The 24,484-nt window shown below is 49.2% G+C and overlaps 2 protein-coding genes across 2 annotated transcripts in view; both read right to left on the reverse strand.

The window, feature by feature from the left end:
* LOC126541862 (vasopressin V1a receptor-like) overlaps window positions 1-15,144 on the reverse strand; it is a 76,018-nt gene extending 60,874 nt beyond the window's left edge. The window contains exon 1 of the mRNA XM_055076986.2: window positions 14,450-15,144. The gene's annotated coding sequence lies outside the window, so the exon portion shown is untranslated. The remainder of the gene's footprint in view (window positions 1-14,449) is intronic.
* On the reverse strand, window positions 4,873-6,699 carry LOC126541859 (uncharacterized). The gene is made up of 2 exons (XM_055077052.2): window positions 4,949-6,699; window positions 4,873-4,917 (listed from the first exon to the last, which is right to left on the reverse strand). Exons 1-2 carry the CDS (start codon window positions 6,431-6,433, stop codon window positions 4,873-4,875), a joined length of 1,530 nt encoding a protein of 509 aa, XP_054933027.1. The 5' UTR covers window positions 6,434-6,699.
* Window positions 15,145-24,484: the final 9,340 nt, after the last annotated feature.

The following is a 24,484-nucleotide window of genomic DNA, read 5'->3' on the forward strand; positions in this document are numbered from 1 at the left end:
GCGCCAGCGTTTCTATTGGCTCAAGCGCTGGAAGACGGCGAGGCAGTACGTCTCCAGCTATGCAATTTGCCAACGCCATAAGCAGTTAACAACGCCTTCTGTGGGTACCCTGCAGCCAGTTAGGCCACCGACCTTGACATTTGAAAAAATGGGTGTCGACTTGCTGGGTCACGTCCCCAGGTCTACTACCGGGCGTCGCTGGATTATTGTGTGTGGGGACTATTTGACCCGGTACACTGAGACGGCGGCACTTGCTTCGGCTACGGCAGCTGACATTTCATTTTTCCTGCTGTACTCCGCGATTCTCTGTCACGGTGCTCCACGCGTTCTGACTAGTGATCGTGGTCAGCAGTTTACTGCGGACGTTGTTGAAGAACTATACTACGTCTTTATAAATGTGATCGCCGGCACTCGACCCCTTACCACCCGCAAACGAACTGCCTCACTGAGCACACGAATCGTACCCTGACCAACATGTTTGCAGTGGCGTAGCAGCAGGGGGGGGGGGGGGGGCGGGGGGCCGGGGGCCCCGGGTGCAACGGGCCAGTGGGTCTTATACGCCTGAAGACCCCCCTCTTTCCGCCGGCTTGACTGGGCGCAAATTGCAAAGAATGCTCCGGTATCCAATAGCCTGAGCTCATGCACCCGATGCGTTGCGCCGCAGAATTGTCGGCTGCAGCTCTATCAACACCCCACGAAATAATTGCACGAATGTGCGGGCTAAAAAATTTAATTCGCAAAATGGTCGCTCCTTAGCGGAACGTTTCATGTGGGGTGCGCTCGTGCCGTGCGTTCATGCTGGGGGCAGGCGTCGCTAAACGTACAGTCAGGCGTTGTAAGGCGTTGAGGCTCTTGGGTCCCTCTTCCGTTCAGAACGCGCAGCGAACAAAGACAGCAGCAAGAGGGCGTTCAACGAGCGCGCCCGGCGCTCGCGTTTACGGTGGCGCGTTCGTTGAGAGACTGACTGACTGACTGAAAAACTTTATTGTTTGAAGTATTTACAGGGAGCGTGTGGAGCAGTCCTTAAGGGGCCGTTCCTTATACAGACTAGGTGGGCACCTCATTACAGGAACCCATTGGCTGTAGCCGCGGCTTGGGCACGGCCGACCAGGGCCTTCTGGCTCGCCAGGTCGGAGCAGCCGAGCAGGGCCGCCTCCCAGTCCTCCCGGGTAGGGTTGGGTATAGGGGGAAGGTGAGGGGTTGATTGGCATGCCCACACCATGTGGAAAATGTCCGAAGATTTTTCCTCACAGTGCGGGCACTTCCCTGAGCACGCAGGGTCGAAATGTTTTTGGATTGCCGGGCACAACAGTGTTTTAGTATAGAGGCGAAGGAGTAAACGCTCCTCCGCCTTCGTGAGGCCCTTACAGGGCTTAGGAAAGATTGCATGGCCGTATTGGTAGTGTTGGTTGATTTCCTTGAAGGTAAATACCGGATTGGGGTCGGAGTCCGCAGCGACGGGAGGCGAAGGCGATGCCCGGAGAGTGAGCGCGCGGGCAGCGGCGTCGGCCGCTTCGTTGCCCTCGAGACCCTCGTGCGCGGGAGTCCATACTATCGTGCGGGGCGCGGGGACCCCGAGATAATTGCTGCCTTGAAGTAAGCGGTACGCCAAATAGGGAATAAAGCCCCTTTCAATGTTCCTGCAGGCCCCTCGTGAGTCGCTAATAATGACCCTCGAGTCCTGATCTGCGGCGGCGAGCGCGATGGCCACCTCTTCCGCATGTGTTATGTCTTGTGCTTTGAACGTAAGCCCGTTCACCGCGGTGTTTTCGTGGACGCTGCGGCCGTAAACCAACCCCCATGGTGTGGGCCGGAGGCGTCTACGTAGAATACTCCGTGCTTGTTCCCATAGTGACGTGCCAACGCTTCCGCGCGCGCGAGGCGCCGGCCACTATGGTCGTCTCGTGTCATGTTGGCCGGAAGAGGGCGCACGTGCAGGGCGTATCTCCAGATTTCCGGGATGCGCACGCGCTCTTCCGTCAGTGTTGGATGGTGGATGTGTAGTCGGGCAAGAAGGCGGCGACCCGACGACGTCTTTGAGAGTCTTGTGTAGTGGTTTGTCAAGTGTGCTTCTCGGAGTTCCGCGAAGGTGTTGACCATTCCCAGGCCGAGGAGGCGCTGGTTGGATGTGTTGATCGGGAGGTCGAGAGCACGCTTGTAAATTTTACGGAGAATCACCTCGAGGGCGTTCTCGTCAAACCTGCGAAGGTGGAGGTAAGGAGTCGAGTACAACACTCGACTGGTTACGAATGCATGCGCCAGCCGCAAAGCGTCTTTGCACCGTAACCCCCCGCGTTTATTGGAAACCCGGCGAACCATGCGGCCCACCTGGTCCCCCACCTTGCGCAGTTTGGCCAGTGTTGTGTCGACTCGGCGGTGTTTATGAATAAAGAGACCCAGTACTCTGATCTGATCGTATTCTGTGATGGGTCCATTTGGTAGGGACAGTTCGATTTTGGTAGTGCACTTCGGCGAGGGGCGAATGTGCACAAATTGCGATTTGGCCGGGGAGCATTGAAGGCCGCAGCGGCGGGCGTAGGCATCCACGATCTCCGCCGCTTGCTGCAGGTTGGCTTCAATGTCTCCTACCGATCCATGTTTAGCCCAGATGGTGATGTCGTCGGCATACAGCGCGTGCTGTATGCCTTCTACATTCTCCAGCTGAGCCGGGAGTTTCAGCATTGCCAAATTGAATAGTAGGGGTGAGAGGACCGCGCCCTGCGGGGTACCTCTGGTGCCTAATTGGTAGGGGCCGTGTTCTTCATCTTGTATACGGATGTACGATTGCCGGTCGGAGAGAAATTGTTTAACGTACTGAAACGTGTTGTGTCCACAGTTGGTTTGGGAGAGGTGTGTCAGAATTATGTCGTGTGTGACATTGTCGAAAGCCCCCTTCAAATCGAGGGCGAGTACTGCCTTGTCATTGAGGGGGTATTCGACGGGATTTAGAATTTCGCGGTCTAGTTGAAGCAGAACATCTTGCGCGGACCGGTGCGGGCGGAACCCGAACATGGTGTCTGCGAAAACGTTTTGGTTTTCCAGAAACTCGGACAGCCTATCTCGCACCATAGTCTCCATCAGCTTTCCCGCACAAGACGTGAGGGAGATTGGGCGGAGGTTGTCCGTGGTTATGGCTTTGCCGGCTTTCGGAATGAAAGTGACCAGGGCGGTCTTCCATTCGATTGGGAGGATTGCCTCACCGAGCCAGATTGAGTTTATGTATGCGAGGAGCGCCTCGTAGGCGGGGTCGGGAAGGTTGGCAAGTAGTTTCACTGTTATTTTGTCTCTTCCCGGCGCCGTTCCTCGCTTCATTTTAGTGAGCGCCGCCTTCAGGTCGTGGAGCTGGAACGGTTGGTCCAGCTCCGCGTTCTCGGAACCTGCATACGAGTACGCTGGCCCTCGGGGGTCCTGTTGTATACAAAGGTACTGATCGCGTAGTTTGCATGCTAATTTTGAGATGTCTCCGTCGAAGCTATGGATAGCCCGTTGGAGATGTTTTTGTGTCTCGGCTCTGGTTTGAGTCGGATCGATCAAGGCGCGAAAGAGACGCCAGGTGCTCCGGCTAGACATTTGTCTAGCGGCCGTGTTGCATCGGTCCACCCAATTCGAGTCGGCGAGCTGGGCCGCGTACTCTGCTGCTCGTTGGGTGAGCTCGGCGATGCGAATTTTGAGCCTCCGATTGTGTTTTTGGCGGCGCCACCTACGGACGAGGCTGTGCCGCGCCTCCCATAGGTGCAGGAGGTGGTTGTCGACCTCCGGCGTGGCCTCCGATAGTTGAACTTGTGTTTCCGCCGAACGAAGGTGTGCAACCAATTCTTGTGACCACGCGTGGTAACCTTGTTCGTGGATAGGGGCCGAATTAGTGTAGTTTTGCCGGAACTTGGTCCAGTCGGGTAGGCGGGCTTGGGCGTGGGATCTTGCCAATGGTTTGCTTCTGACGGTTGTGTTGAGTATGCAGTGGTCACTGCCGAGGGTTTCCTCGGTGTTGGCCCATTCTGCGTGTCTAATGTTTTTGGTGAAGGTAAGGTCCGGACACGTGTCCCGAGTCACGGAGTTACCCACCCGCGTTGGATGTGCAGGGTCGGTGTGAAGAGTCAGGCCCAGCGTGGACGCAAGTTCCGCTAGCTTGCGCCCGCGCTTTTCTTCACGCATGTACCCCCAGAGTGTGCTGTGAGCGTTGAAATCGCCCACGATCACCAGGGGGTCCCTGCCCGCAGCCTTCAGGGCGCGACTGAAGAGAGCTGCGAAAGTTACATTTTTGAGCTTGGGAGAACAATAGATGTTGAGTATATGTAATGGTGCGTTTTGTTTCTTAAGCGGAAGAAGGGTGACCATCACATAGGAATAATCAGTATTGAGTTCCAAATCAACCTGGTTGGCTGTATAATTTTTGTGCACGCAGATACAGGAAGAGGGGTCCTGCTGGAACGTGGTATAATTTGTAAGGGTGGCGCCGCTCCCTGGCTCCTGGAGGGCAACCACCGCGGGGAGTGAAGCGAATGTTGACAGGAAAAGCCGGAGGTCCGCCCGCTTGGCGCGGGAGCGGAATCCCCGGCAGTTCCATTGGGTAATTTGGATGGGGGTGGCCGAATTGGTACGGAGAGAACGCTTAATTTGAGGGCTGTCCGCCATGGTCATTGAAGGGAAAGACCGATTGCAGGGACGCTGCTCCGGAGCCAGCACTCGCGGGGAGGGGAGCATCCTGCAGTCCGGAGAGCGAGCAGCTGTCATTGTCTTCTACTTCAATTTCAATGGTGCGTCGCGACGTTTTCGGACAGCGGCCAGACACGTCTTTTATAAGACCGCCGGTTCGTCGGACGCCACGCGAGGATTGAGCGATGTGCTGTGCGACGATTGTCGGTATGCTTTCAGTTATTTTGGCGATGGCGGAGGTGATTGCCGCGGAAATTTGACTTTCTAGGGTATTGAAACGCGCATCTATGCGGGCCTCTAGACGGGCCTCAAGTGCAGCTTCCACGCTCAGTGCTGCATTCGGTGCCGCGGGCTCACTCTCCATAGCCTCAGTTGCGGGGGTAGAGGGGGGAGTGGTAGGCTGTTTTGACTGCGATTCCAGGAGCGTAATTTTTTTGAGCAGCATCTCAATTTGGCCCTCGAGAGCTGCAATCTTGGCTTGCTCGGCACTGCGTGCCGCAGGGGGGGAGGAGGTAGGGGAAGAGGAGGCAGCCCTGCCCGTACCGCTCACCTGCGTTCCGTGTTTCACGGCGTTGGCCCAGGCCCTGGCCTCGCCTCGTGGTGGCGACGTCGACAGTTTTCCAGTGTCGCCGTGTGGTGGCGGCTGCGTCGGCGGTCGCTTGCCGGCTCCTCCGGTAGAGCTTCTCGGTGCCGGCTTCTCGGTGTTGCTGTCGTCCCGGCTCGGTGACTCACCGGGGAGGCCAAGATGGCGGCTCTTGTTCTTGGCCGCCATTTTCCTCTTTGTCCCGCCCTTCGGGGCGGCCATCTTGTGTGTGCGGAATTTTGCCGCACACTCACGTGAGTTTGTGGCGTGTCCACCGCCACAAACAGAGCACCGTGGAACACACTCGTGAGGGGCCCGCACCCGCTCCACAAGCGGGGCTTGTTGCCCGCAGAGTCCGCACGTGTTCTGCTGCGTGTTGGGACAAGCATCCGCTCGGTGGCCGACAGCCCCACACAGGCCGCAGGCCGGGATTGTCCGGTAGTAGGTTTGCACTGGGATGAGCATGTTCTCATAGTGCACAAAACGCGGTTTCTCCCTCCCGGCGAAGGTTACCCGAGCTTTGTTAGAGGAGCCGAATTTCCTCACCTCGACAATGGTGCCTGCTCTCCATTGCACCTGCTCTCGAAGCGATTCAGTGGTGTCAGAGTTGCTGACGACGATGACGCCGTGGCAGATATCGCCTCCGTCTTGCCTAAGGTATCCGTGGAGCGGAATTGGCCCACGGTCGGTGTTGATTGAGAAGTCCCCGAGGAGCCGATCTGCCGCTGCCGGGTTCGGGGTGTGGATCAATATCAGGTTTTGTTCACGGGACGGCAGAACCGTAACAGACCTTGCCACCTCAGGCCCGAGGTAGGCCGTAATGGCGGCACCGTAGCGGTTCTCCGAAAAGGCTTGGTGCAGCGACACATGTTCGCGTGGCTTGAGCACGACCACGAAGTCATCAGGGCCCGGTTTTGGAAATGGCCGAGGCTTCCATTTGGTAAGGGCCTTGCGTTTGCTTCCCGCAGCGCGCGAAGCGGGAGGCTGCGTCTTGCCGGCCGGTGTGCCGGAGACTGGGGCGGCGATGGACGCCGCCGTCTTGGCTTGAACGAGCGAGCGACGCGCGACCGCTTCATTGAGAGATTGGTGCCGAAATGTCGGAATAGGAGCGGAGTTTTGATCTTCTGATGTTGAAACCGTCGTCCAGGCCATGGCGTCGGGATCGTAACCCCTCAGGAATGACGTGGGAGCCGCCATTTTACCTCGGGAGGCCGGTTCCACGCCGCCGGGAGTCGGCGTCGCCGTATGGCCTAACGGCGTCGCCCACGTAGGCGGGTGTAATTCGGTCGTAAAATCTTCAAAAGTGGTCCCACCTGGTGAACATTAGTATCCACGTGGTCCAGACGGTTTGCTGCGTCGATTGACGTCGGTCTTGCTGGGGTGCAGAGGATTGAGCCGTGACTCCAGCCGAAAATCGACGGAGCCGACACACCACACGTCTTACGCCGTCGCGCGCTAGCAGCGTCTCTCGTTGAGAGCAACGTTGCATAAGTGCGGCCGTCAAAAGTCGCGAATGGGATTCTCTGGATCGTCTTCAGACTCGGTTCGGCCGAAGAATTTGGCGGCGTATGACTCGACAGGCTGTAGTCGCGGGCCCACCGCGATGTTCGGCTCGCTTTAACTTCCCCTCTCCCGCTCGCTCCAAGAAGGCGCTGCGAAACCTGCCGTTACGTTTCACGCTTTCCTTCTTACCCTCGAAAGTTTCAGAAAACTGTTGTCGTTGCGTGACTTCATGTTACAAGTACAGTGTCTGTATCAGCTGCACAGAATTTTATTAAAAAAAGGTAAATTTTGTAAAGATATTTCCCTATCGAGATTCTATGAAGTTATGTGTTATTGTGATTACTAGGAACTCGGTAGCGCGGAAAATATGGCAGATAAGTAATAACCATATCCTTAATAATCCCTTAATTGTACTTATAGAGGAAGCACTTCAATTCAAGAATTGAGGATTCGACGTCATATTATTAACTCAACAAAAACTTCTTAAACAAAATCGTTTTGGGTGCTACAACCTACAGTACTTTGGCACTGCAGGCGGCGCCCAGTGTATGGCAGCAGCGAAAGAAATATGAAATAGTGGACCAGTGACGTTGATCCCTTAAGCCTCTTCATTGCGAGTGCAGACCAACAGTAGTGCAAGCTTTCGCTGGCACGGGCTTCATCGCGGCCTTTTCTTTCTTTTTTTATGGTGACGCCAAGAATCGACGCGAAGCGTGCTCTACTCTGTTCCCAATCTTGCGGTGGTACCGCAGCTCGGATAATCACGTTTGTCCGTATAGCAGCAAATGAAAACAAGGCGTTATAGATCACAATGAAGAGAACTCGTAATTGTCATAGCATTGGCGCCCGCGCGGCGGGGAGGCAGGCAGCGTTTTCCGTTTTTCTAATATGGGGATGAGATCAGCGTCACTGACACACAATTTAATTTTCGTTTTCGTTCAGGGCTGCCCACAGCAAAACTACTGCGCGCCATATAGTGCCTACGAAGATTTTTGTGAAGTTGTTGTTGGGCAAGATATGAAGGTCGGCCTTCAATTTTGCAAATGCAATGTTGCCGCTAAAATTGGTAATTAAAACTTTATAAAGATATTTTTTGTTACTTGTGAAGTGAGTCCTATTTGCCACGATGCTGCATTTGTATTGGCTGCCAAGCCTTACAGTCTGACAGAAGATGCGCACATGCGCTTATCACAAGTTATCAGTGCAGCACCCAAACCCTTCTGAGTCACCCTGTGTTATTTGGCGCAGAAAAAAACAGCTTGTATACCTGCGGCATTCGCCATCTCTGGCAAAGAAAGCGAAGGAGAGGGGGACCCGGGGGACGTGCGCGGTATCCAAGGCGGGTGTACTGGTGCTGAAACCCGGAAATTGTCGATATCCTCGCATTCCTCGACTACACCCGGCGGGGGGGGGGGGGGGGGGACAGAATATCTATGGGCCGCGGGTGCCAGACGAGCTAGCTATGCCACTGCATGTTTGCCATGCACGTCTGTCTCCACAAATCACAAAAATTGGGATTCGGTTTCACCATTTGTTATGTACGCTTACAATACTGCCAAGCATGAAGTCAAACGTTATGTGCCTTTATTTCTTCTGTATGCTCGCAATCTCCAAAGCTTTATCGACATTATCCTTCCCTGGTCTCCACATGATGACTCTTCCATAGGCCAGACTTTATGTCGTGTCGAAAAAGCCCGTCGACTGGCCCGCCTCCGGTCTCTCTCCTCTCAAGATCGTGCCAAGGCTCGTTAGGACGCTCGACATAACGAGCTTCTCCGTGGCCATCTCTGCACCCGGAGAAGCTGTCACGCTGCACGACACAGTCAAAGGAAGAGAGAGTAGAGATGTGCGCGAGGAGCTGGCCGCTGCCTGTTGGCCTTGCATGCCCGTCTTGTCCCTTGCTCTACGCTAACCATCTATTATCTCGTAAATAAGCCCATCCCATCTGTAACAATATACACTCGAATATTGCTTTTTTGTAAAATGGGGCAGGTGCCATCAAATCCGCAACCGTCACATCTGTTAAAGGAGTAGTCGAAGATCTCGCGCAGTTGGTGAAAACGTGAAACCTACCATTAGCTACCGTCTAAGCCCTGTGTCAGTGCTAGCCGTGAAGACTTCCTCCCAGAAAAAAAAAATGCAGCTCAACAGCTTAATCAAATAATGCGTTTAAATTCAGCGCCTTTCTGGGTGGTTTAAAATGGTGGCTTCTTAATAGGTCACCAATTCCGTAAATTCAAAGCGCGGGGCAAATTTCTATTAAAAGACGTCAGAATTCCTCAGCTTTTTCCTCCCCTCTCATGGTCGATGTGATAGAGCTGAACAGCACGTAGGCGTTGCAAGACAGCTAACGGACAATCCGTCCTAAGTTGTCCTTTACGCCCAACTTACACAATTCCCATATTCTTCTATTTTCCCGAGTTAGAAGGTGTGAGTGAAATATGTATGAGGGAAATATGTAGCTTCCATCGTCCTCATTTGCACATGTCATAATCACGCATGTGTCTTTCTCACCTGTGCAGATCATCATCAATGCGCGTCGCGTCTTCTTCCTTATTGCAGCTCGAGCTCAGCTTGAGAAAAGTGCTACTTCATAATATTTATTTATTTATTTATTTAGCAACATTTAGAACATTCACACTATCTTTATGAAGCCAGAGCTGAAATTATGCGAGCAGTAGTCTGTAGAACTCGACCATTATTTCAAAGTGCAGCCAACTTTCTTCAAATCGGCTAAGCCGGTTGCATAATGAGAGAACTTCGTCGCTTCACATGTATTTCAAGAGAGAAGTAGCAGTTGAACCTGAGCCAAAGCTTGTGCCAGGAAGAGAGAAGGCGTGCATGTTTCGAAAGCATGCAGCCACGTCACGATCAAGCTGCTCAGGATATGCCAATCGGGTGGGCAGGGCCAGAGCGTAGAAACCTCGTAAACGTATGCGAACAGCTGCGTCCGGTGGCGGCGAAAGAGGCACCTCAAAGGAAACATTCTACACGCGTAGCGTCGAAAGCGCCTAGCTGAATACACTTGAATAGCAAAGTTTGTTTATTGGCCCTTAGAACCAAGCGGAAGTCTTCCTGCTCCCCATTAGTGCAGATGCCGAACGAAAACGCAAGGCTTGTAGCGCACTTTATATGTCAGACGACAAGGAAGGCAATGTTGGAGAGAGTTGTTGATGAAGGACAAGGGCATTGTTATGTGTAATTTGACGTTCACTTAAGTAGCAATTTGCGAACAGTGTTGTAAGCGCCGCTACAATGTAGCGCTTTAACTTTAAAAGCTTCATTTTACCAAGCTAGCGGCTACTTTCTTTCCATCACCGGATAAGATGCGAAGTTCGTGAATTTGTGCTGGTTTGGGAGTGCCATTTGCAAGGAAAAAGGATTCAGAACGTTGCTAATTACCAGCCAACTGGAAACGAGGATGAAGTTCATGGAGGTCTGACGAATGACAGCGTTAATTTTTTTTTTTCAGCCTTGTCATCCCCTTTCAACGTTATTAGCATCGTTTTCGGAGCATGCTTATACTCTCTGTAGGTACACTTCGAATTATTTATTTACCAATTTGTACCGTTGAGATACCGCTTGTGTTACCCACCCAAGGATGCCGTAAGATGATGAGGCGTCTTTTTTGTCCGAAAATTGAACCAAAATGCACCATTGTTTTTGGGCGATGACGACGGAACAGGAGTCAAATGGAAGATAGCTATAGACAGGGTCGATGGCGAAGTAAGGAAGGGAGGACTAAGGGTCGCCGAAATCATTTTGGTGGCCCTGGTTATTTATTGGCCTTGAGTGAACTCTGACGATAACACGTGAAGACTTCTCAGGACTACGAATCTGTTCAAAGGTAATGCACCGTTTGTTGACTCGCTTACAGCGCTTGACTGCACTGCGTGAGTCAGTAGAAGTGTGCCTGTTCCTGATGTTCGGCCAGATGATGACGTTTTCAATCCTTTCTCCTACAGTTACTTGTTCGCCACCGTTTTAGTTGACTCAATTTTTCGGAGCAACACTCGCTGCCTCGCAAGTATTCATGCGAGGGCTTCAACGTGTTGCAAAGACTTAAATATTGAGTACAACGTTGATCATTCATAAATGCCACGCGTCACCAATAGTAACGTCGATGCCTAATATGAGCGTAAGGCAGCTTTTACATTTTCTATCGCCGTTGTAGTCAGACCAGGTCTGTGTGGCTGCTGCGCAATGCTGCTGATTTTGACGAAATGAAATTTACGCCAGACTTTAGACCGGTCACGACGCATCACCTATGCGACCGTGACTTTGGAAGCAGTACCCATCTACTGGCTTATACTGTACATCTTGCGCGAACATGAGCCGCTGTAATTTCCACAGATTGCTTTGTACAATAGTACTAAAGTACTAAATAGTAGTACTTTAGTATACTTTAATACTTTAGTACTACAATAGTACTAAAGTTTCATCGCCATTCTATCTCCCTCGTTGTATTGCTTTCTTATTTATGTGCTGTAAGCGCGTGGATTCCGAGAAGGAACTATGGTCGTCATTGCACGATTGTGATCTAAGAAAAAAAATGAACGAAATGTCGCAAGGGCATAATGAATTCTGCAGGTGAGATGTTTATGCCAGCGACCTTAATACATCATTTGATTGTACTAGTTTGTTTATTACGTATATTGCAGACACTTTGAAGATCGAAAAAAGGCAGAGGAGAAAAAGAGTTGAGCCACGACAATACACCGAAAAAAAAAAAGACAGTCTGTAAACACTCAGAGCTTTCAATGAGGAATTCTACTCTAATATTTTCAAAAATTTTGGAAGCTTTTCCGAATTATGCCAGAATGTTTTAGAGAATGCGTTTTTACATGTCTCAAATGTGTAATCGTTATACATGACAGATATTCGTGGTTGAGAGCGGATTTTTTTCAGTTCAAAGGTAAAAAACTCGAAACGTTCATATTTTTTCTGGGTTTTGCATTACATTTGATACCGCCAGCTTTGAAAGGTTTATCGGACTCTAAAAGGTTATATAAACTTTGCAGTCTTCACGGCTGAAAGCGCTTATGCACGTATTCTTTTCTCTCAGCCTTTCCAAAAGCAATAACGTGGTTAAATCGCAGGAGAACTGGGCACATGCACGCATGAGTTCCCTTACGAAATAGGTACGTAGCGACTGGAGTGGTCAGATGGCCGTCGGGCCAAAGGCGGGTCAGAGGAGCCCTTTACGTAACATAATTTACCCGAATACAAGCACGAAGACCCGTATATGTGACGGCTGTATAAGTAATGAAAAGACGCTGAAGCTTTGTTCACAAGAATACACGTACACCGACGACATTAGCCAATAACGCGAAAGCGAAATGGAGATTGTGCAAGAAGAAAGGATGTACGTCGGTGAGCTACTGCACACCATTTTACCACGGATATAGGAGGTCTCAAATGCTTATCTCTTGTCTTATTTAAATATCCTTAGAGACACAGGAGGGCATTACGTATGCATTACATGCCGCTGTGAAATATAGCCTCGACATAGCAGTAGAAGGAGGGATCCCACATTTACATAACAGTATTAGAGCGAAATCACTTATACCCACAGACATAAAGAAATGAAGGAAAATTTGTTTGACGAATACGAAAGCACCTGGTCTGATTAGATAAACTATTGCAAGATGTTGACTTAGCGTCCCCTTGATTTTGACTTTCGTCGTCTGTGATCGTTTGCTCATTAGGTTAATCAATTTTGCTTGCTTGAATTCGCTCCGATTTCAATTTTTATCTCCTGCTAATATTATAAGCCCTTACACGCAACAACATGACGCATACGCACATTGCACAATGGCGACAGATCCTGCAAGGCTAATCGCGGCTGGACGAAGGCTGTTAAGAACGAGAACAAGCTTTATAAATAGAAGCTCAGTTATTAATTTCAGCAAGCTGCGCCGATTCTGACACCTAATTGCACTTACTAAACATGAGCGGTAGTTTTAGTCGTTCTGTGGTGATCATTTGTCACCATGAAAGGTACATCTGTGAAACTGGGTACCCGCTGGAGGCCCCCGGAGAAATCCGCATAAAGTGAAATTGAATAAGGTTCGGTCACTGAAATGTCTGTTGAAAATTTTCTTAAATAATGATTTGAGAAATTCTTTCCAGAAACCTTTCAGGTGCTTGTAAGCAGATGACCCTGTGCGCTGAAAGAATACCTTAATTTTACTTTAAATATGTCAAATAACAAAGAATCAAACTCAGCGTTGCTTCAAAGCCAAAACGACAAATTATTAAGTGATGACGCTGTAGTTTCATGAAATCTATGTCTGACAATTAAATTATTGGGTTTAATGTGCCAAAACCACTTTCGTAATATGAGGCACGCCGTAGTGGAGGACCCTGCAAATTTCGACCACCTGGGGTTCTTTAACGTGCACCTAAATCTAAGTACACGGGTGTTTTCGCATGTCGCCCCCATCGAAATGCGGCCGCCGCGGCCGGGATTCGATCCCGCGATCTCGTGCTCAGCTGCCCAACACCATAGGCACTGAGCAACCACGGCGGGTGATGTCTGACAATTACAGAGGTTCCTGACTAAATGGGAATGAACTCAGGATTCACCTTTGAAATCTCATTGTTAAAATTTCACTGCTGAGAAAGACGGAGGGAGCGAGAAAAGGAGAAGAAGTGCAGAGGAGTTAAATAGGTTGCATTTGGTTTCCTACTCTCCTCTAAGGCAAGGGCAAGCGGAAAGAGGAGGAGAACAAAGAAAGGAGAAAGCAGGGATGTTGATCTAGGAAGTGTCAGACTGGCTCGAATACGCCGAGGGAAGGAAAACAAGGAATGTAAAGATGAGAGAGAGAGAGAGAGAGAGAGAGAGAGAGGAATGAAATATTCCTTGAATGGTGCAAGAGTAACAGGCGTGCACACAGGCTCTAATTCTAACTTTTCGCTCAGGCTATAATTACCAGTGTTATCCCGAGTAATTCTTTCCATTATCACTCTATTTGAAGAATTATATGCGCAGATAGTTGTAATGTTCCGGTAATGAACACGTAAGCATCATCTTGACTGAAAACAATTATGCACTGAGTGCCTTTGGTAGCATCTTCCGTTTCAAGTGCTCGGACTTCGTTCCCGCTTCCACCTGTCTTTATTTTCTTAGTTTTTATTCAATGAAGCCAGTGGTTCAGTTTATTATTCTGCGTCTGTATGTAATCACGCGAAACAGTACAGCTTTCAAAGCAACTTACGGACCAAATATGGTCAGCGCAATGTTTTCTGTAGTAAAGTAAGCATTATTCGCACGAGAAGTTCCGAAAGACGTATGGGTGTTTCAAAAATTGGTCAACGAAAAAAAAAAAAAGGTTGAGAAATGTAGCCATATTTGTTGAAATTACGAATACGCGTATATCATAATGCAGTATGTAAACATTAGCAGTGAGTAATCGGATAGATTTTATTCTAACTGAACCTGTCCATTGTTGATTCGCCGCCCTAATTCTTTAGATTTAGACAAATGGGCTTAAGTTTATTTAGCTAACATCGTTACAGAACTTCACACATGCAAGAGTGGCTGCTCCTCGTAGGCATGAACGATGCTTCCTTACCCCTCGCCTGCCCCCTCCCCCCCCCCCCCCCCCCCGCCCGACGCCCCCACTTCCAGAAAAGTAAGTAAATGGGACAAAAAGAAACAAACAAGCACGATGACAGCCGAATGAGTAAGGCACTCGTCAAACTCACCCAGACTCGCAGCCGTAATCCATACAGGACGCCACGCTGGCGTCCGCTTACAGGCGTTGAATGCTGAACTGCGAAGCGAGAGCGCCGAAATGCGTGTGGCAGCGCGCTGAAAGAGCGCGCGCACCGAAGACGCCGCTGGTGCGCAGGCGCGGTCTCCCGCATTCCCCTCATCCATTGAATTGTCCTCTTTTTCGTTCCTTCTCCTTCGCTCCTGCTACTCCTCCCCGACTCAGTGTTCCCTGTTTAGCAGAACTGCCTACGGATCTAGAAGTTCTTTTTTTTTTTTTTGAAGCGAATAACCTTTCTTTGAAACTTTTCGTGTAACCCTTCGCGTGTCCCCTCTCGCATGTAACCCCTGTGTAAGCCTTCGTAACCCTTCGTGCAATTAACCATGTGGGAACTTGAAGTTACCTGTTTCGCCTGTATTTGTGGCTGGTTGGCGGTCGATGGTCGGTGGTCATGCTCGGCGAGGAAAACGTTCGTTCGTTCGTTCGTTCGTTCGTTCGTTCGTTCGTTCGTTCGTTCGTTCGTTCGTTCGTTCGTTCGTTCGTTCGTTCGTTCGTTCGTTCGTTCGTTCGTTCGTTCGTTCATTCGTTCGTTCGTTTGATCTATTCGCTTACATTCACAATCATCGTAGATGGTTTCTGCCGAATTTTTTTCTGTGATAAATCGGTTGCTATGTTGTGATAGACGTATAAAATACCTCATCTGCTTTATTTCTCTTTTTAATAGAGCGAGAAATGAACAATAATTATAATAGTACAAATAAATTAAACGAAGAAACGACAGTGATAACAAAATAATCATAATAAATATAAAGAGGTCTCTGTTTTTTTGTTGTCTAACATGCGCATTTCGGGGAAATCGTTTCATGTTCTTGTGCGCTTCGTATGTGATTTCTATGAACGCATCTTTAACAAATTCGCGAGAATATTTGGTGCTATAAAGCCAATTTCGAAGCTTCATTTCTTTGTGCGTTAGAAACAGCAATTTGCAATGTATCAGATGATATGAACACTACGATGAAATCACCGTTAATTCTACCGACGCAGTGTACAGAGCATTATTTTTTTTTAATGCTCACAAAATAGGCACTTCGCCGTTGAAGTAAACGACTGGTCTTAGATCTGTAGTGTAAGCTTCTACTACGGTTTCCACAATGTGCTGTAATAATGTATAATCTAAAGCCTTAACGAAGCTAACTTTCTTAATTTTTTCGTTGAAATTATCCAAAGCAGGCATAGGGCTCATTCAGACAAATTATTTCTGTGCATTCTAAACATTTTGTTCCTTTTTTTTTCAGGCTCGCAGTTTTGGGCAATGGAAAAGATAAATTGCTCCCCGTCAAGATTCTGGATTCCGTCCGCCCGTCACTTCCCAAATCTCCAGACCCTAAGGCGAATCTCTTGCAGCATATATTCCAAACATTCAGAGACAGTTACTATCACCAGAGCGAGAAATGTTTTAATTGTGAAAAGCACAAAAAAAGAAGTTAGTGGTGGCTCTGCCTTGTTTCGAAGGTAAACAATAGACAGAGAGAGAAAAAGGAAGGGAAACACTGCATGTAAGTGTGGCTTGCGTGAAGCTAAGTATGCGATGAGGCAACTTGACCGTACCTACGCTCGAGGCTCGGTCAATACGTGCAGCACAGTCAAAGTTTGACGAGGTGTGTGCTAATGGGCGACGAGTGAGGCCTTTGAATTTTTTCTTTGTGATCCACCGGTAGATTTACACAGTCAACTGAGTTCCTTTAAAACACCTTAATTTGCCTTTCTATCATGACATACTACAACAAACATAGCGACACTATTAATTGTCCTAGCAGAGGTTACGTTTGGGAACCACAAAAGAAAACACGCAAAAAATATTATAATTCATACAGGGCACATACTGCGAATTCTCGCTGGATACAGAAAGAGGTGTGCACTGCGCTTTTAGTCCCTATCTCACGAACATGCAGGCTACATTGATTAATTCAGTAAGACTGCTGGAAAGGCAATGCAATAGCTTTGAAAAAAGGTCACAATATCATTGCGAGGAATGAAACAATCAAGACGGTTAGTGTAATCGTTGTCTGTTTAAGTAACTCTGCCCTTATCTATAAAGGCTTGCGCGGTGACAGTGAGTTGCTGCGAAAGCGAGAGAGACACTCGCATATTTTTGGCTCATAGTGTGAAGTCAGTATGGTGACTGTTTGCTCTTTTTCTTTTTCTTTTACTCAAGCCTGCGAAAAATTTAAGTTCCGTGCCTGCAAATGTAAAGTAAACATGTTTTGGAATTCTGAAGCCACAAGCATTACGTTGATTAACTGCATGTCTCGCGCTACTTTCGAGTTCATGGTCACCTTTCGCATGCATGAAACCTCGATCTATTGTGAAAATTTATGCAGCCCTCAATTGTTTTGGTTGTTGATATTGGCGCCTCCATCAATGTGTTATTAAATGTAATTATACAACTATGTAAAAGAGGTATATACATTTGGGTAAAGATGCGTGCGAAATAAATTGGTTGCATCAGGGCTGTGAAATTGGAGAAAACAGCATTCGAAAGTAATCCCCCTTCTTTAGTGGTACGTATATGAAGCGCATCAGCAAATTTCACGCTTACTATTCGGAAGGCACCAGGCCTCGAAGTCAGGTGTCTATAATGTTGACTTATTCATTGTGTCATGGTACCTATTTGTCGGTGGGAGGCGATTCTGTTTACGAATTGGCACCACGCGTTACTGGGAGCACAATATATGCCATTCTATTCCATTTGTTTACTTTCAAGTTAATAAGATATACATAGAGGAGTGGCTAGTTAAATCACAACTTAGTATAAATGTATGAAGTGTGAGAGAGGAAAGGAAAAATAAAAAAAAATTAAGATTGGGAATTTAACCAAATGTTATATTAGGCTGTCGAACCACACTGAAGCTACCTTAACACGCTAGAATAGGTTTTAGTGTAATTCATGGCCTCGAACTGTCCTCTGCTACAACGGCACAATGCTGATAATTTTCCGTCACAGGTGCTCACCCCGGAGGCAGCAGAAAGCCTCCTACCAGTCAAAGCCTCCTACCTTCGAGCTGGTGCGGAGTCGTAAAGCAAAGCGAAGATTTCTCAGCGCATCATCGAATTCGAGTGAGTCCACCGTGAGATCTTCGCGCAATACCGAGGAGCTCACCATCCTGTTCGCGCCAGTTCTCGCCACTGACAACCTGAGACGCCTCAACAGGCAAGCCGTGTCTTCACATCTAGAGGCGCTAGTTCCGAATGAAATCAAAGACATCAGAGTGAACACCCGTAAGAACGTCCTTGCGATTGACGTAGAACACGCAGCTGCGTTGGATTCTTTGCGCAATGTCACGGAACTTGACGGGATGAAAGTCCGCCCTCATATTCCGCTGGGCAAACAAGTCAGTACTGGCGTAATTTACGATGTTGACGAGACCATTGTCGACTCCGATCTGTCGATCTTAATCAAGCCGGCTACCGAAAACACCGTCATCACAAACGCGTTTCGTCTCGGCACGTCACGGTGTGTGAAGATCATATTTAAGGGCGAATCCCTCCCATCGCATGTAAAAGTGGGCCACTTTCGACACGCAGTTCTCCCATTTATACCAAAACCGCTGCAGTGTTGGAAATGCATGAAGTTTGGACACGTGAGTAGTGTGTGCAAGAACACTACCGTCTGTTCTCGCTGCACTGGGCCCCACACCACTAACACGTGCAAGGCCAATGTGCTGAAGTGCACAAACTGTAGCGGCCCTCACGATGCATCCTCGAAGGAATGCCCTTTGATACGAAAGGAAATGGCAATATTGAAAAAAATGGTTAGAGACCACTCGTCTCACCGAGAAGCAGCAGCATCTATTAAGCGACGACGATCACGTCGCCGACGTCGATCAAGAACCTCCAAAGCCTCTGCAGAACGCCAGCCGCGGACATTACCACCCGCTCTTCCGCCCCGGCCAAACGCAGTCAGCTCAAAGGACACAGGTGCATCGAACAGCACGGCTGCTGACGCTTGGCCTGCACTCCCGCGGCTACATGCCCCTACTGAGCGAAATCAGAGCTCTACAGCAAGGGATACCTCATCTGTTCCTGATAAATTGTCAGACCAGGATCAACAAGTTGTTGTCATGATAAGCTCTCTGATGAGTGCTATTCGTGTTCTCCTGGACAAGCTACAGACACCAACAGCTCGAAGTGCGTTGCAAGTGCTGGATGCCATCAATCCGGTTCTTGAGAGCCTTCAGAAGTCCAGTGCTTGAGGGCTTCTACAGCAGAACCACGGCTCATCGACAACAACAGCGATCGTTCCGGGATTATGTCAGAAGTGCCTCCATATTCCAATGGAATGCGAGAGGCTTGAGGTCACGTATTTCGGAGTTGCGGCAGTTCGTGTTTGACAACCACTTCCCTATACTGGTTATCTGTGAACCGAACTTATCAGCCTCCATAAGACTATCAGGGTATGAACCTTTTGTTTCAACCACGTGTGTCCGAAGTAATAAGGTTTTGGTTTACATCCGCAAAGACCTTACGTATTTTTCCCAGCCCGTAGCGCCACACGACGGTAACCAATATGTCTGTGTTACTGTGAAAAAGAAGAGGCTGTCTTTTACTCTTATTGGCGTCTACCTATCCCCAACCAGTCAGTTTGATAGCAAAAGACTAGAAGATATCATGACTGCTACTCCCGGTCCTTGGATAATAACAGGGGATTTCAACGCTCACCACCATATATGGGGAAGCTCCAGGATAAACTCGAGGGGCAGGTCACTAATATCTTTTGCATCTGGCCACAACCTATGTCTTCTAAACGACGGAAGCCCGACATTTCTGCGAGGAACAACGTACAGCAGCTGCCTTGACTTGACTTTTGTGTCACGTTGCCTGACTTCGAGCGTGCAGTGGCTCACCGATATTGAAACCCATGGAGAGAGAGAGAGAAAATGATAAATGAAAGGTAGGGAGGTTAACCAGGACTGAGCCCGGTTGGCTACCCTACACTGGGGAGAGGGAAAGGGGGACGGAAAGATTAAAAGAAAAGAGAAAGTCCACTGGAGATATCAGTCGGTCACTCAGTCCGGATCACAGACGTTGACTCAATCCGGTCGCTTTCAAATATCGCAGCAGCGCTTTTGTGGCCTTTTGTAGCTGTGATATGCGAGGCCATGATCCCAAGATCTTGTTCAAGGTGAACGGCTTTCCATCTAGCTGATTGAGAGCTGTGCAGAGGTCTTGCCTTTCATTTTCATAAGATGGGCAGTAGCACAGTAGGTGTTCTATGGTTTCCTCGACACCGCAGGCATTGCACTCGGCGCTATCAGCCATTCCAATCAGAAATGCATAAGCATTTGTGAATGCGACGCCCAAACGTAAGCGGCACAGCACTGTTTCCTCATTTCGCGGAAGACCTGGTAACATCCGCAGTTGCATGTAGGGATCGAGGGAAAGCAAGCGATGGTGAGTGAATTCAGATGTGCGCCACGTCTCCAATGTCAAAGAGTGCGCTAGCTTGCCTAAGTGTTGGGCTGCGTCGGTCCGCGATAAAGGTATTGAAACAAGGGTTGCTCCCTCGTGAGCTTTTCTAGCAGCTTCGTCAGCGAGGTCGTTGCCGGAGATACCGCAATGACCAGGCAGCCACTGAAACACGACGTCGTGTCCTTTCGCGATCATGTGATGGTGCATTTCTCGTATCTCCGACACGAGTTGTTCACATGACCCGCGACGAAGAGATGCCAGAAGACATTGTAAGGCCGCCTTCGAATCGCAGAATATAGCCCACCGATTAGCCGGTTGGTTATTAATATAATCAACGGCACCTCGGAGGGCAACAAGCTCCGAACTAGTCGATGTTGTCAAGTGAGAGATCTTGTATTGGATGCTTAGTGAACGGGATGGTATAACCACTGCGCTGGTGGAGCTGGTCTGAGTGGAAGAGCCATCCGTATATATATGTACTCGATCAAAGTAGAAAGTGTGCAAACAATCCAGAGCTGCTTGCTTCAAGGCCAAGGTAGGCAGGTCGGTCTTTTTTCTTATCCCTGGAATCGTAAGACGCACTTGAGGTTGTTTTAAACACCACAAAGCTGAGGTTGAACGTGCAGAGGGTGTGAAACCCGATGGTAAGGAGGCACGATGGATGTTGACCTTGTTGGAGAAGGACGCCTGTGGTCGTCGTTCTGGCAGGCACGCAAGAAAGCTTGACTGCATCCGTGAAACATGACGAACATGGGTTCTAAGCGTTTCGGTGCTAATATAAGTTGTGATCGGATGGTCTTGAGCGATTATAATGGTTCCAGCTGTCGAGGCGCTGCGCGGAAGGCCTAGGCAAACACGTAGTGCCTGTGCCTGCACGCTCTGAAGTGCTCGAAGATTTGACTTGCAGGTTTTAGCAAGCACGGGGGAGCTATAGCGTAGGAATCCGATGAACAGTGCTCGATATAACTGTAGCATGGAGCCCACTGACGATCCCCATGTTTTGCCGGCGATGAACTTGAAGACGTGAACAATAGATGTGAGCTTCTTCTTTAAGTGGGCAACATGAGGGCTCCAAGTCAGGTCCCGGTCTACAATGACGCCCAAAAACCGGTGATTTCTCTTGTAGGAGATAGGCTGACCATTGATGCATACTGGATAAGGAGTCATCGTTTTTCGCGTAAAAGCGACTAATGCACATTTTTCTGTTGAGATGGTAAGGCCTTGTGTGTGAAGGTAGTCAGATGCCTGTGTTGCTGCTTTCTGTAGCCGTGCGCGAACCTGCAGGCGAGTGACCGCTGATGTCCAGATGCAGATGTCGTCGGCGTAGATTGAAACACTCACTGTTTCCGGTAGGGATTCGGCCAGCCCAAGAAGCGCGAGGTTGAAAAGAATAGGGCTTAGAACACCGCCCTGGGGAACGCCTCGGCATGTGTAGTGGTCGGTAGTCGGACCATCTTCCGTTCGTACGAACAAGGACCTTTGTGTCAAGTAGTTACTGACCCATCGATATACTCGCCCTCCTAGTTCAATTGTCAGAAGTGCGTCTAGAATGGTTTGATGGGAAACGTTGTCGTAAGCGCCTTTCACGTCAAGAAAGAGCGCTACTGATAATCGCTTCCGAGATTTTTGTTGTTCCACAGATGATACGAGATCGATGACACTGTCAATCGATGAACGACCGCGTCGAAATCCCGCCATAGAGTCAGGGTAAACTTTATGATGTTCAAGGTACCATTCGAGACGCATGAGGATCATACGTTCCATAAGCTTCCCGACGCAGCTGGCAAGAGCTATAGGCCGATAGGATGCCAATTCGAGCGGGGACTTTCCTGCTTTTAGAAGCGGTACCAGGCGGCTGCGTTTCCATTCCTGTGGGACGACACCATCTTGCCATGAAGTATTAAAAAGGCTGAGGAGTTCTCTTCGTGCTTCTCTGCCTAGGTGGCGCAAAGCAGTATATGTTATGCCATCGGGTCCTGGTGAAGACGAACACCTACATAGCGCCATAGCAGCTTCTAACTCTTCCATAGAGAATGGAGCGTCCATACTTGCATCTCGTGGGTCGGGTATGTTGCCTAGAGCCATGTCAGGGACTAAAACTGTGCCGCCGGCGACGTTCGCACAAAATTCCTCTGCGACGTCTATCTCGCGGCGGTTTTGATAGAGAGCAAGGGCGTTGAATGGGTGTCGTTGCTGGGGACTTGAGCAAAGACCCCGTAGGGTACGCCACACACAGGACAATGGCTTGCGGGGGTCTAGTGAGTCACAAAAAGATTTCCATCTTTGATCCGCTAGCTTATCCATTCGGCGTTTGATCTTCTTTTGCATGCGCCGAGCTTCTCTGAGGTCAAGAATTGACTTCGTGCGCCTGTATCTCCTTTCAGCTCGGCGACGTAGTGCACGAAGCCTTTCCAATTCAATGTCATTATCTGTACGCTTTGATGGATGTGTGAAGCAGCGTGTGCAATCTTGCATAGCGTCAGCAATTATGTCTTCTAATCTGCGTGAAATATGTGTCTTGCATGTGTCTTCTACGCGATCTTGAAAGACTGACCAGTCGATTTGGCGAGAGACAACCGGTAATGCGGCGTCTAGTCCATCGATTCTCACATAGGTCGGTATATGATCACTGCCATGGGTTTCAACATCAGTGAACCACTGCACGCTCAAAGTCAGGCAACGTGACACCAAAGTCAAGTCAAGGCAGCTACTGTATGTAGTTCCTCGCAGAAATGTCGGGCTTCTGTCATTTAGAAGACACAGGTTGTGGCCTGATGCAAAGGATACTAGTGACCTGCCCCTCGAATTTATCCTGGAGCTTCCCCATATATGGTGGTGAGCGTTGAAGTCCCCTGTTATTATCCAAGGACCGGGAGTATCAGCCATAATATCTTCCAGTCGTTTTCTATCAAACTGACTTGTTGGGGAAAGGTAGACGCCAATAAGAGTAAAAGACAGCTTCTTCTTTTTCACAGTAACACAGACGTATTGGTTACCGTCGTGTGGCGCTACGTGTTGGGAAAAATACGTAAGGTCCTTGCGAATGTAAACCAGAACCTTACTACCACGGACACACGTGTTTGAAAGAAAAGATTCATATCCCGATAGTCTTATGCAGGCTGATAAGTTCGGTTCACAGATGACCAGTATAGGAAAATGGTTTGCAAATACGAACTGTCGGAAATCCGAAATACGAGACCTCAGGCCTCTCGCATTCCATTGGAATATGGAGGCACGTCTCACATCATCCCGGAACGATCTTTGTTGTTGTCGATGAGCCATGGTTCTGCTGTAGAAGTTCTCAAGCACTGGACTTCTGAAGGCTCGCCAGAACCGGACTGATGGCATCCAGCACTTGCAATGCACTTCGAGCTGTTGGTGTCTGTAGCTTGTCCAGTAGAACACGAATAGCACTCACCAGAGAGCTGATCATAACAACAATTTGTTGATCTTGGTCCGCCAATTTATCAGGAACAGACAAAGTGTCCCCTACTGTAGAAGTATCATTTCGCTCAGTAGGGGCATGTAGCTTCGGGAGTGCAGGCCACGCGTCAGCAGCCGTGCTGTTCGATGTAGCCTTGTCCTTTGAGCTGACTGCGTTTGGCCTGGGCGGAAGAGTGGGTGGTAATATACGTGTGTGGCGTTCTGCAGAGGCTTTGGAGGCTCTTGATCGACGTCGGCGACGTGATCGTCGTCGCTTAATAGATGCTGCTGCTTCTCGGTGAGACGAGTGGTCTCTAACCATTTGCTTCAATATTTGCATTTCCTTTCGAATCAAAGGGCATTCCTTCGAAGATGCATCGTGAGGGCCGCTGCAGTTTGTGCACTTCAGCACACTGGCCTCGCACGTGTTTGTGGTGTGGAGCCCAGTGCAGCGAGAACAGACGGTAGTGTTATGGCACACACTACTCACATGGCCAAGCTTCTTGCAATTCCAGCACTGCAGCGGTTTTGGTATAAAGGGGCGAACTGCGTGTCGGAAGTGGCCCACTTTTACGTGCGATGGGAGGGATTCGCCCTTAAATACGATCTTCACACACCGTGACGTGCCGAGACGAAACGCGTTTGTGATGATGGTGTTTTCCGTAGCTGGCTTGATTAAGATTGACAGATCGGAGTCGACGATGGTCTCGTCAACATCGTAAATTACGCCAGTACGGACTTGTTTGCCGAGCGGAATATAAGGGCGGACTTTCATCCCGCCAAGTTCCGTGACCTTGCGCAAGGAATCCAACGCAGCCGTGTGTTCTACGTCAATAGCTAGCACGTTCTTACGGGTGTTCACCCTGATGTCTTTGATTTCGTTTGGAACCAGCTCCTCTAGATGAGAAGACACGGCTTGCCTGTTGAGGCGTCTCAGGTTGTCACTGGCGAGAACTGGCGAGAACAGGATGGTGAGCTCCTCGGTATCCCGCGAAGATCTCACGGTGGACTCACTCGAATTCGATGATGCGCTGAGAAATCTTCGCTTTGCTTTACGACTCCGCACCAGCTCGAAGGCGTCGTCGCAAGAATCTTCACCGCTGACATAGTACTGCATGGTGTCGTCACTGTCAGT

The sequence above is a fragment of the Dermacentor andersoni genome, chromosome 2, assembly GCF_023375885.2.
Source record: "Dermacentor andersoni chromosome 2, qqDerAnde1_hic_scaffold, whole genome shotgun sequence".
Classification (NCBI taxonomy): domain Eukaryota; kingdom Metazoa; phylum Arthropoda; class Arachnida; order Ixodida; family Ixodidae; genus Dermacentor; species Dermacentor andersoni.